Source organism: Pollicipes pollicipes, unplaced genomic scaffold (genome assembly GCF_011947565.3).
Source record: "Pollicipes pollicipes isolate AB1234 unplaced genomic scaffold, Ppol_2.1 Scaffold_4881;HRSCAF=5763_pilon_pilon_pilon, whole genome shotgun sequence".
In the NCBI taxonomy this organism is placed as follows: Eukaryota; Metazoa; Arthropoda; class Thecostraca; order Pollicipedomorpha; family Pollicipedidae; genus Pollicipes; species Pollicipes pollicipes.
Genome location: NW_023596576.1, coordinates 24,570,427 through 24,583,494, shown reverse-complemented (window position 1 = coordinate 24,583,494; position 13,068 = coordinate 24,570,427). Strand labels below are relative to the sequence as shown.

General features: G+C 52.8%; 1 protein-coding gene across 2 annotated transcripts; it reads left to right on the top strand.

Moving 5' to 3' along the window:
* Nucleotides 1-2,259: 2,259 nt before the first annotated feature.
* LOC119101232 (putative neutral sphingomyelinase) lies at nt 2,260-10,954 on the top strand. Of its 2 annotated transcripts, none has more exons than XM_037224531.1 (8): nt 2,260-2,337; nt 4,432-4,605; nt 5,273-5,456; nt 5,763-5,981; nt 6,352-6,583; nt 7,085-7,191; nt 7,584-7,761; nt 9,523-10,954. In XM_037224531.1, the coding sequence occupies exons 2-8, from the start codon at nt 4,469-4,471 to the stop codon at nt 9,672-9,674; spliced, it is 1,209 nt and encodes a 402-aa protein (XP_037080426.1). In that variant the 5' UTR covers nt 2,260-2,337; nt 4,432-4,468; the 3' UTR covers nt 9,675-10,954. The 2 variants fall into 2 exon arrangements, with proteins under 2 accessions (XP_037080426.1, XP_037080425.1); XM_037224530.1 differs by lacking the exon at nt 2,260-2,337 and adding an exon at nt 2,639-2,795.
* The last annotated feature ends 2,114 nt before the right edge of the window (nt 10,955-13,068 follow it).

Genomic DNA, 13,068 nt, shown 5'->3' with positions numbered 1-13,068 from the left:
ATATCGTGTCTTGGGTATTTCATATTTGAACGGAAGGCCCTACTCTCTTGTCGAAGGCCCCATTTCTTAACCTGCTTGGGCAAACTCGATTGCCCGGGGCCTCACAATGTGTCATGGGTACTTCCTATTTGAATAAAGGACCTTGCGCACTTGTCGGGGGCCCATTTGTTCGCTTGGTGTTTGAATTTAGGGCGCTACGCTCCTGACGGGAGCCATCTGACAACATGCTCGGGCGCACTCCATCTTTCGGGGGTCCTCCGCACTTGGTTTTGAGTACCTCTTATTTGAATGAAGGGTTTTACGCTCTTGTCGAGCCCCTGCTGACACGTTGCTCGTGCACACTCAATCGTTCGGCGGTTGAGTGTGGAACATTGTGTTTTAGGTGCTTCTTATTGAAATGGAAGGCCCTACGCTCTTGAGGGAGGGGGGCTATCTTTTAACCTGCTCTGGCGCACTCGATTACTCCGGGCCCTCCACGTTGTCTTGAGTGCGTCTTACTTGAATGGATGGTTCTATGTTGCTGGCGAGCCCCATTTATTAAGCTGCCGTTGGCGGAACAGGGGGGGGGGGGGGAGCACAGGACCATGCCCCATGGGCCATGCAGTGGGAACCCATAGGCTTCGAAGTGGCCGATAACCGGCTGAACGGACGCAGTTTTCTACTAAAAAAAAAAAAACGCAACAAAATTGGACGTGTTTGGGCCAAAGACGGCATAGAACGGTTGCAAACAAAAGTAAAGAGTTTACAAGCAAGCAAATTTAAAACATTGCTGATTGAAAGGGTGGTGATTGATTGAAAAAGTGGAACTCATTATACTTTCCAGAGGCCGCACGCTGTTGCCCGGCCCATATATGTCCACTTGTCTGGTCAATCTATCGCCGAGGAGCCTTCCACGTTGCCTTGATCTCTTGACATTTTTCTATTTTCCGTACATGATCTCAACGCTGCTGTTGGGGCACTACCTGCTTCCACGCCCGGGTACTCTTGATTGATCAGGGGTCCTCCACCGATTCTTCCCTTCGCCTGAAAGGCTCCATGCGTTCTTTCCGGGGCCCCATATGTCAGGGCACACTCAGCTGCTCAGGAGCCCTTCATATTAGTCTTGGGCTTTTCCACTTGTTCGGAGGGCCTTGCGCTGTTGCTGGAGCTCATATAAGGTCAGGTACCGAGAGACTCGATGCTCGATGCACACTCGATTCTTTGATCGAGGGCTCTTTCCATTTGATCTCATTTGTGGAGGACTCTTCACTTCTATCCGGCTCTTTTTGTTAACCTGCCCGGACACTATTTATCGCACAGCGGTATCAATTCATGGTCTTGCATAATTCCCCTTTGCTCAGGGGGTCCTGTGCTCTGGCCGGGGCCTTCTATGTCAGCCTGCCGGAGTGCTACCGATCCCAACATCACGTTGATCTTGAGTTATTTTCACTTGCCCCGATGACCCTATACTTGCTGACAGGAGCGTCTTTGTTGGCTTCGCAGGGCACCCATGATCGGTCAGATTCCGTCCCTATTAGCCTTGGTGCCTTAGCCTCAGAGCAGCAGTCGTATCTGCCCCGATGAATTTTTACGTACAGTTGTCGGAGGTAATTTTAATGCCTCCGACGTCGCATGTGTCATTTCCCCAGATGATTGAATGTGTGACGCTTATCAAAGTTGTGCATCATGTTCTTAACATATTTTGCATGGTAGAATATTTTGTACACGTTCATAACAAATAAAAATTATACATAAGTAACCAGTCATCAGCTGATAACGTCACCCAGCCGGCTAGCCGTAAATAAGCTAAAGATCGAGTCCGTGTTTGGTTTGGATGCTATTTAGAAGCCAAGTTGAGCTCATTTTGCTTGTTTTTCCGAAAAACCTAGAGTTAACATTTTGACTCCAAATCACGAGATTTAACGATCTGGAGAAGATTAATGGGCTCCATGTATGTGCATGGGTAACATGCCCGGCTTTAACACAGTGAGATGGGTTTCCATATTTATATATATATATATATATATATATATATATATATATATATATATATATATATATATATATATATATATATATATATATATATACCATTTACCACATATCTTAAAATTTAATGACCGGAATGCGAGATATGTTTTTTGGAAGGGCCAACAGCGTTGCGTGCCCCCCTTGGCACAATCCTGGATCCGCCCCTGGGCGCCTTCACGTGCCGATCAGGAGAGGCGCGTGCGTCCAGCGCCTGCGCCATGCATCTAACCCTGCATGACTTCTATGCTGCTTAAATAAAAACTGTTGTAAATTATACAAAGATGAAAAATATGCCGTGTTTTGTCAAGTTAAAGTGAGCTAAATCCGGTGAGAAAAGTGGGGGTTAAGTCGTCTTGCTTTCAGCTCAGGCCCCAAAATTGCAGAAATTGACAACCTCATACAGTATTTTGCGCTTGCTCAAATGGCATTTGATGCTTGAACCAATTCCAATGACTCCGTGCCCAGTCTCATCCACTGAACGCTATTCGTCACTTCTAACTTTTGCTGCTGATCGGGTGCTGCTGACACAGAGTTTGAGCAGTACGGAAAGCATCCAGACAACAATTGTTTCCTGCGCACTTGCGACGAGGACTATTGGTATACCATATCGCGTTGTGTATGCCCCTAACGGGTATGCCGCAGCATCTTGGGCGTGCCGCCCGCTAAATTTTTCGTTTGGCTCGAGGCAAAATTATTGCAGTGTATTTTGTGCCTGACGTGCGTAAAAATCTATTCGCGGAAGCAAACATGAACCATCAAGTCAAGGCTATAACTCTGAATTGCTGGTATGGCCCTTTAGCGCGTTGATATCTCATGAGCTGTCATATTATTACAGTTGTATGGGTTTCAATAACACTTGCTATGCGCTGTTGGCAACTGTGTGTGGTGAAAGGAAGGCTAGGGTTGAATGTGGTGATGAGGTTTCTGCTGGGTGATGACTTGAGCAATCTGTGACTCATTTTGAATTTGTTTGCTGAGTGGGTGTTTGCTGATGGTCATGCATGGTGTTCAAGATGCCAAGTCTCTTCCAACATATGCACCTTTTGAGCAATGCTCTGATCTATCATACTTAAGGAAATGTTTTATATATTTACCTGTCAAAGAATTCAAGCACTTTTTTCTCGGCTTGTATAAAAATTGGATGCAAACTCATTTCTCCTTCACTGATAAGTCTTGAATAATCAAGAGACTGTCTTTTAGTGTTTATCTTCCTAAAAGCATTGTAGAAAATTGGGGATATGCTTTTTCCTAAACTTATACTTTACTTGCCATGTAACATAGTCCTAAAAATTTCCCCACTGAGCTGGGTTCCTTTCTGCCCAGCATACTTTGTGATAGCCTCTATAGACCTGCTGTACCATTAGAAGGTAAGAACTTTTAATAAAGGAAGAAATATTTGTGAATGATAAAAACATAGAATTGTTAGCAGTCATGATGCTGTGGACTACCATAACCACTGACACAATGGATATCATTCTGTATGGTCTAGTTCACTCACTTCAGTTTGCCACTTTGTATGAAAAATCTTATTAATATTATCTTGCTGACACATTGCAGACAGTATGGTATTTGCATGCTGTAAACCTGAAGAACATAGTTAAGAAATGGTTTCTCTAGCCAGCCCCTACCCAATCCACCAAAATTATAATTATATAAAAGAGGTAGGGATATAATGGCTCAGTGGCTAGTGCAGGTCCAGGCTAGAATCCTGGTTGCAGCATATCCCTTGAGCATTATTAGGGCTAATTGGGTTGCTGGTGTTCCATAATATGAATGTGGCAGTGTGTCATATGCCATTATGAATATTTATCTATTTGAAATGATGATTGAAAATTAATTGAAATGTCCTCTGGGGGAGCATGGTCTTCCATCATCTGTTATTTTACACAGATATATGAAATCCATATCAAGGAATATGATCTCCCATCATCTATCAATGTGCTACAACATAATTAATCCATACTGACAGGTGCCACATAGTATCAACTGCTGAGTGCATTGAATAGCCCGCCATACTGACAAGCCTATGATATGATAGTGGGTAAATGAATAGGTAGATCATGAGCATCTAATATGAGTGGGCATATTTTCAGGAGATCAGTGATTAGAGTCTGGTTTAGATAAGTTGTCTCAGTAATTTCCTGTTATGTCCAGTTGTTTGTTTGATGGAAGTATGGGGTCCCATGTTCTCTGTGTGACATCTGCCTGATGATCTAGAAGCACATTTTGTTTTTAAATATTCCTAATCCCAAGCCAATTGTGGATGATGATTGAAGTGTCATTATATACTTTGCAAGCAAAGTTGTTGAGTGAGAAATTTGTTATTCCATTTAACTGCTTGCTGTTACAGTATTGTGCATATGAGTGGTCAACTGTTGGTGCACTCAAGATGGCAGTATGTGATGCAGATCCATTTTTCAGGGGTGTGCCAGTTGTGGCACGGAACCGCGCACATCGCATGCACGCTATTGCAGAGTGGTTGGCGACAGCTGACTATGACTTCATTTTCCTGGAAGAAGTATGGCTGAAATCTGACTATGCACTGATCAGAACCAAAACAGAAAAACAATACCCACATAGCCACTACTTTTACAGGTAGTTGCAAGACCATGGAAGGTCTTTTTACTTTGTGTGATGCAGCAGTGTGTATGTTCTGTACATGGTCTCTTCTAGGTGTTTGATACCATGGAACTGTGTCTAACCAGGAAAAATGGTTTGCTTTGTTTGTTTACAAAGACCATGAAAGCCATCTTTTGTTGTTCCCACCAGCAAACACAATGTTTAATTAATAGCTGCCTCTGGGTGGCACATTACCCTCCTGTCATACTGGCGTGAGCCAGCCACTGATGCTTGTTGTGCTGACCTGGCACTCCTTTTCTGACCTGAACTGACACTCATGTTTTGACTTGATGATCTGACCTGGTGTTTGTGTTTTGACCTGACCTGGTGCTCATGTTTTGACTTGATGACTGGACCTGGTGCTTGTGTTTTGACCTGACCTGGTGCTTATGTTCTGACCTGACCTGATGCTTGTGTTCTAACCTGACCTGGTGCTCATGTTCTGACCTGACCTGATGCTTGTGTTCTGACCTGACCCAGAATTCATGTTCTGACCTGACCTGGCACTCATATTATGACCTGACCTGGTGCTCATGTTCTGACCTAACCTGGTGCTCATGTTCTGACCTGACCTGGTGTTCATGTTCTGACCTGACCTGGTACTCGTGTTCTGACCTGACCTGGTGCTCATATTCTGACGCAGCGGCGTGATTGGCTCCGGTACCTGCATCCTGTCGCGCCACCCGTTCTCCACCAGTCTCTACCACCGCAGCCCGGTGAACGGGTTCGCGCACATGGTGCACCACGGCGACTGGTTCGGCGGCAAGGGAGTCGGCTTCTGCCAGGCGCGATGCCGCGGCCTCACCGTCAACCTCTACATCACGCACGTCAGTGCTAGCCCGGCCCGACCCGACTCGGTCCTTCAGCATCAGGGGTCAAGTGCTCATGGAGCTCTGTGTGACGTCTAGTGTTTTTGTCTGTATGCCCTGTAGGTGGGACGTTACTGAGTCTAGAACAAGGTTGTTTGAGGCACTTTATCAGTCATGTGCAGCCTTTGAACAGAGCAATCTCCCCAGCCGTCCATTACACTGTATGCTACGTTCGCGATTCTCAGCGGCCTTCCGTCTCTCACCGTCGCCTCCGTGCGTTCCGTGAGGTGGCCGTCCACATGGACTCTGTGTTCCGCGCCACAGCTGCACGCCAACTACAACAAGGCGCGGGACGTGTACTCCTGCCACCGGCTGGTGCAGAGCTTCGACTGCGCCCAGTTCGTGCGCATGACGTCATTCGGCGCCGACCTCATCATCTTCGCCGGCGACTTCAACACCAACCCAGACGAGCTGCCATACAAGGTGGTGACGCACTGCGCCGGCCTCAAAGACGCCTACTACCTGGACTCTAGCACCAACAAGGTGGGCGCCTGGTGCGGGCGGCGCTGGGCGGGCTATCCACCCCCACTGGCAGGTGGAGACGGCGGAGGGGGGGGGGGCGGTGTAGCAAGACAGACTGACTGGTCGCGCTGGTTTCACTTCTGGCCGGCGTGCTGTACTGGGCTTACGAAAAGCATTGAGTGCCAGAGGCTGGTTAAGCGTGGTTCTGCGCTGTCTGGTGAATCGACGCAAGATATTTGAAGTCGTTTTGCATTCACTTGTCTGGATGTCTCCGTCATGCTCAACAGTATCCTGCACTCCCTCCCCGCCCTCTCTCCTGTAGGAGATGCCGCCCGTGGCTGCCGTCGCGCCTCTGTTGACCGATGACCAGTGATGTCCTCCTCCGTCGCAGGAGGTGCCCGAGGAACCCACCTGCGAGGCGCCCAAGAACAGCTACACGTCGTCGGGGTCGGTGCTGGAGCACGGCGAGAGGATCGACCTGGTGTTCGTCGGCACGCGCGGCTCCACGCGGCTGGAGGAGGTGCTCTACAGCCAGCCGATGCCGGCGGTCGTGCCTGGAGCCTCCTTCAGCTTCTCGGACCACGAGGCGGTGGCCGTCACCTTGCGGCTGAGCACGCTGCCAGGTCAGAGCAGGGGTGGCACCGCCCGAAATGAACGCCGTAATCGCACCCCGCTGCAATTGTCGTGCCGGCGCCCACGAAGGGCCTGAAGAACTACGGCACGAGTCAATTCCTAATTCCGACCGTGGTATGGAATAGCATCTGTTTGAAGTACGCACACTTTTACAGGGTGGACATTTCCATAGAATAAATCGGGCGTAAAGTTGTCATGAATTGAACAATGACAAGGAGATCCATGTCATGCGCGTCCCACATTTGTCAGATGTGCAGGATGCGTGATCATGGTACGTGCTCTATGCGTGAAAATCACCAATTCGTGGCATTGTCGCTGGATGTCCTGGAAAGTCTTGCCGCACGCGTCCTGGCAGGTCACAGCCATGTCTAGTAAGCTCTAATTTAAGTCCCTGACTTTCGTCGGCGTGCGCCTATTTTGAGTCGGTCCGAGCCTCTGACCGGAGCGCAAGCCTGGCCCAGCTCGCCATGCTGACAGCGGCTTTGCTGCAGACGCCGCCGCCAAGTGGATCTTCCACCCATGTAACTGGAGGGACGGCGTGCTGCGCGAGGCGCTGACCGTCTGCGAGACCTACCTGAGGTCCTTACACGTCGACCAGGTGGGTGTGCGGCGCACCGGCCCGCGGACTGGCCGCGGTGACGAGGCGGGGCGCGGCTGAGGCCGGGGCGGACGGGCAGGTGCCGCCGACGCGGGGGCTCGGCGTCCAGCGTGTGTCCGGGATGTCGAAGGAGTGGCGCGTGTCGCCGACTGCGTGCCGGGCCCCCCGCTGGGGCCAATGTGATATGCTGCATTGTACCAGTGACGTGCCCTGCGCTTCATACCGTCCACGCTCCTGTTATGCCCCACTTCCGGGTCCCTGCTTCCGGTCTCCTGACCGAGACGATCTCGAAGTCGGTTCTGCTGCTGACCACCAACACACATCCGTGCCTCAGCAGATTCCCCACATAGTGCCGTCGGTGGTGACCGCGGGTCCGTGCTCCGCGTCGGCAGATATTCCACGTGGTGTTATCCGTGCTGCTGCTGGCCGTGCTGGTGGCCACGCTGGGCGTGCCGGTGCTGCACGGCTGGGCGCAGGGCCTGCTGCGGCTGGTCATCACGCTCATGTTCGGCTACACCGTCTTCATGGCGTCCGTCTGGAACCGGATGGAGCGGGCTGGCATCACCGCCGGTCAGTGGGCGGAGCGGCCAGCGCGCCAGCTGCGCCCGCCCGGCTCCGAAGGCGGATCGACGGGCGCCTCTGTGACCCAGTGTCGGTGGGGCTGTGCCCGCCCCGGCGCCCGGCTCATCCGTCGGCCCGGGGCGGCGCTGGACGGCGCCGGTGGGCCGATGAGCGGGGCGGCACTCGCGTTCGTGCGAAGCACTTTGCCGCGCGTGCGCTGCAGTGCTCTGTGCGACTCTGACTATGCAACCCTGGTGCATACTTGACCTCGGAGTATTGACTCGGGCCGAGGGATGTGTGTCGCCCGAAGTGACCGGCAGACCACGTGGGGTTGAGTCAGTGAGGTCACCTGCGTCTTAGTCTGCCAGCGACTCATCATGTTTACTCGCTCCGTACCCCGCCGGGAGTTCCCCCGCATCCGGCCACGAAATCCAAGCCACCGATCTGCGCAGCTCATGCCAGGCTGCGGAGCACGCGGCGTTGGTCTCCATCGGGAGTGTTGGATGGCGACTGACCCACTGACCTTCATCCTCTTCGCGTTTGCTACCATTGACGGTAGATCCCGCAGAGCTCCGAACGGTGAGGTCACGTGACCGTTGTTTGCCTTTAAAGCCCGACGGGTCAAGTACCCATAGACCGTCTCATGACATGACCTACTGGCCTGCCTCTCGATCGTGCAGTGCCTGACGGAACCCCGTCAGTTCTCTGCCTCCTTCGGCAGCCTGATGGAAGTATGGATATGTCTGCGCGGTCTGTGCCCCTGCAGTGCCAGAATGAACGGGTTAATTCTGCAGTGTGATGTTGAACGACTATTATTAGATCCCCTTAACGCTACTACTTGCTATGAATCGAGGCCTTGTGGATGACTCTCACATGGTTGCTGCAGGTCAGCTGTTTTCTATTCTAACCAATCAGTTTTCAGCCATCCACACGCGGCGTTAGTCATTCAGCAGTAGCAGAGGCCTTGTGAAGGACGACCCTCACTTGGTTGCCACAGGCCGACTGTTTTCACCTTTAACCAACATAACGTGTTCAGCCACCCATACGCGGCGGTAATCATGTAACAGTTGCGGGCGTAAGGTGACCAAAGAAACCGACGCGCCCTTCAACCCGTACCATCATCATCATTAAATTGATGTTAATCCGTACACGGCACTGGTGCTCGGATCGTGCTCCACCAAACGTTTCCAGTTAAGGGGCATAATCATAGGCATCCGGACAGGTTGCACAATTCACATTGTCACGGTCTTCCAGAGGTATCAGTCGGGACGACTCCTGGCTCTCGGGGACGTTTTGCGACTTACAGGGCGTTCAGCACACAGCCCGACAGCATCGTCCATTAGGATGTTCCTCGCTCGCGACAGACCAATAAAGCTCACTGCTCGAACACTTAGTACCATGAATACTATGAGTAGAAGTGGTAGTTGTATTATGGGTACTCTGAGGAGTACTGGTGATGGCCCGTAGGCCTGCGGCATCAATTGTGTGTTATCTTGTCGGCCGCTGTACGTCGGTGTTTAGCCTCTGTGGGGCCGCCCCTAAATATGTCTACACTTGACGTCCCATTTTTTGCAGGGCATTGTTCTTTTTTTAATCAGTGTTTGTGGGTCGCATCTATTGCTACCGCTAAATGTCTTTTGTGTCGCATGTTAATGGACACGATACGAGCTGTTTTAATGCGCTTGCTGAGGTACAGTCGAGCCGCCACGTCGGCTTCCGGGCGGCTGTGGCCTTCGGCCAGGCCTGACCCCTACTCCTGATGTCACTCAGGCATGTGTGACCTGCGTGTGGCCCTGAACAAGTGTCCGGAATCGGGCTCCTCGCCGCCACCGGCCGGCCGGCGCGACAGCACGGACTGCGACGGCAACACCGAGCTGACGTCGGGCGACCAGGACAACGCGACCGCTAACGGCTCCTTCTAGCGCCAGGCGCCGGGGGGACTGACCACTGTCTCGCTCTAGCGCCGGGCGCCGGGGGCAGCGGGCCAGCGGTCTCCCTCCAGTACCGAGCACCGGGATCAGATCCTCCGGTGTTTGGTGATAAACACTGGCTGTTCTGAGCCGTCACATAGAAGTCCGGCGGCGAGCACTGGTCGTTGTTAGCCGTCACATAGCAGCTGCGCGAGCGGAGGTCTAAGAGTCGAAGTCGGGTGGGATCGCAGGACGATCTTACGATCGGCAGCTACCTGTCGGACACGGGCTCAATGTCTCCTGATGGTGCCCACAGTAGCTCCAATTGCGCTGATACGACACTGGTTTGAGGAAGTGTGGACCGTATGATTGGTCTTGTGTTACACCCGAAAACGAGTTTTGGTAGGGCGACGCCAACACCAGATTCCAATAGCTGTTGATTGATATTCATTGTGAACTGAAGTTAATGATAGTTACGCCGGGACCTCGAACGAAGACGAATGCTCTGGGCACAGTGAACTGTACAATAGATAGGCGACGCAAACGCTTGCAACATTCCCGTATGAACTAGTCGACACCGCTGGTAGGTGCTCTGTTATGAGACTAAAATGTTACGAAAGCGTTGTTATTTATGCCACCAGCCATCTCTATGGGGTCCATTTTACGCGTAATGCAGTGCGGTGTTCTGAAAACACTCCAGCTATGATTTCAAAGTTTTATGTTTGCCGTGAATGTCGCTTTGCCTTAGCTGCGTGGCTGTGGGCCTGGCTTGACACGCGCGTGCGCTCGGTAGGTGCGGGTTGAGTCACCGGTAGGTGTGGCGGATGCGACGGGCTGGGGACCGCCTGCCGCGCCGGCCAGAGGGCGACGATGGCGTGGAGCGTGGAGCCAGCGCCGCGGCGATGCGGCCGTGTCCAGGGGTCCGGCACGGGGTGTGCCGTCCACCCGCCACCTCAAGGGAACGCTCGTGCCTGTGAGCCGTGACTGAGCCATGCTCGTTCCTCGCGCCCGTTGCTGACCGTTCAGGGGGATGTGCGGGCCGGAGTGGCCACGGCTGTGCGCCGCGGGCACCGTGCCACCGCCGGCGCGCGCCACGTGCCGCGGAGAAGACCGGGCGACCCGTGCTCCGGTCGGGCCAGGCCTGATCTCGGGGTGGGCGTTCGTTTCGGGGCCAGTGGCTGGCAGAGTGAGGTGACCACAGCTTGATGTGATAACAGCCGAGCGTTACGGATATTGGCGCCATGTGTTCGCGACGCTTCTTAGAGAATATACAAATATGCCGTGTGTGTGGATGCAGTGTGTGTTTTCCCTCGGACCCGGACCCCCGAGGCAGGTCACGGGCCTGCTCGCCAGCGCCGCGCGGCGGGCCCGGCGGCGAAGAACGGCGCGGCGCTCCGTCACTGTTCCCGGAGGCCCGGCATCGGCCGCCCTGGTCTCATCTGACGCAAGGCCGACACCGGGCGGGTCACGTGCGCAGGGGTCCGCCGGCCCGCCGCGGCGTTCGCGGGATCGCGCGGACGGTGGCCTCCGGCTCCCGGCGTTCTGGCGGCCGTCCGGCTGACCACCTCTGACGTCATTCGGGCCAGGTGACGCCCGGAGGCGGCGGGAGGTGGGTGCTGTGCGAGCGAGAGAGGACGATGCGGTTGGCGAGTCCGTTGTGACACTGAATCCAGTCACGCTCGGAAGAACCCATAGCAATGTTCGGTTTGGTTTTAAACCTCGCGTTTCGGGTACGTGTGCGTCTGCTCTCAATATTGTACCTCTTGTAGCTCTGAGGAGTGAACGTCATCGGACACTACCGTGTCACTTTCGTAGATAAGTTGAAGGGAGGGGATGAGCCGATAGAGCTGACCTAACCTGCACTCAAACCTGCATTCATCTAGGAGTGAAACTAGACTTGCATGACCTCAACAGACGTGTCTATGGCTGGTAGGACAGCGTAAGCGAGGGCTGAAGACTGGACGAAACACGAGCGTCCGTGTTAAGCAAATAGCACGGCCGACGCTCCGACAAGTGTCGGAAGTCGGTATAAGCGAGGGAGGCCCCAAACTCTTCGTGATTCGGCGCATGAGTTGGGGCCCGCGTGTTGAGAACAATCGATCTTCAGTTTACCAGGAAGTAATGGCTAAATGATGTCAAAACAGCATTGGTTGCATGAAGAAAGCTCGACGTCTTGAAGCTGTGCCCATGGTCAGATTTCACCGCTCATAAACATTCATTTTGGAAACTTTGGAGGAAACTGCACAAAATGTGTTGATTCTATTCTTCGTCTCTCTTGTGGTAGATCCAGGTGGAAGATATACCGCAGAACCGTAGCTTAAACCGCCCCGTCCCGAAGTGTTCTTGGCCGTCCCGATAGTTCAGCTGCTCAGAGCACCTGCCCTCCGATTCACAGACCTATGTCGGGTTGGGTCCGAGTCGCTTTAGGCGCTGGCTATGTGCCCCTGACTGGGATGGCCGCAGCCGGTGGGAGCGGCCACGGTTACGGTCAGGTGACGCCAGAGGGCAGGACGGAACGTGCCGAACATTGGGACACATCTAGCTTTCGCCGCGAAATTCCGCCCATGGTCTGGAATTTTGCCACCGGCGGAGCCAGGTCCAACGCAATAAGCACTGCTTAACGCGGACTCACATCCCAGAAATACATCCAGTTAAAAAGTTCTGATTTAATCTTAAAAACTCATGGCCGTCCTCTCACAACGCGCCAGTCTTAACATCATAAAAAGGAAGAGCAGTGTGCTATTGCGCATCCTGACTGCAGGCGTCCACCTGATGCATCTTTTGTAGTTGCGACTTGATGGATGTGCAATATCTGATGACCGACACTGTTGCTGCTCGTACATCACATGGAATTGAACCGACAGTTCAGTGACATCCCACCACAGTAACGATTGTGCTTGTGCTTGTAACTACACTTGCCACCGGCCTGAAAAGCACTGGTTGACTTTGATTTTGGCCATATCATGAACTTTATAAAGCTCCTGTACATTGCGATCCATTGCTACCATGCCACAGGGGCACGGCTAGAATTTGCGACGGGGGACTATTTTTACGAGCGAGTTCCAGCCCCGTTGCCAATACCTACGCACTACGAATAGACTGGCAGGTCCCATCAACGGTCCACAGTCCGGCGTATCAGTTGAGCTATCGACGCTGGTTGCTTCGGTGTCGTAAGCAATTGTTTCAGCTGCGTATCGCGCATGTTCACCCGGCTATCCACAGGTGTTTTACTAAATTACGGTTGTTGGGCCCCCGTATCGCTGCCCGTGGTAAAGTCTATGACATAATCAAAAAGTGTTCCTGATCTCCACACTCTTAAAGTACATTCATGAGAGTCATTGTGAAAAACTGCGCTCGAACCTAACGGGGGATGTGCTAAAGCCACATGAGACCCCATGACCGCGCC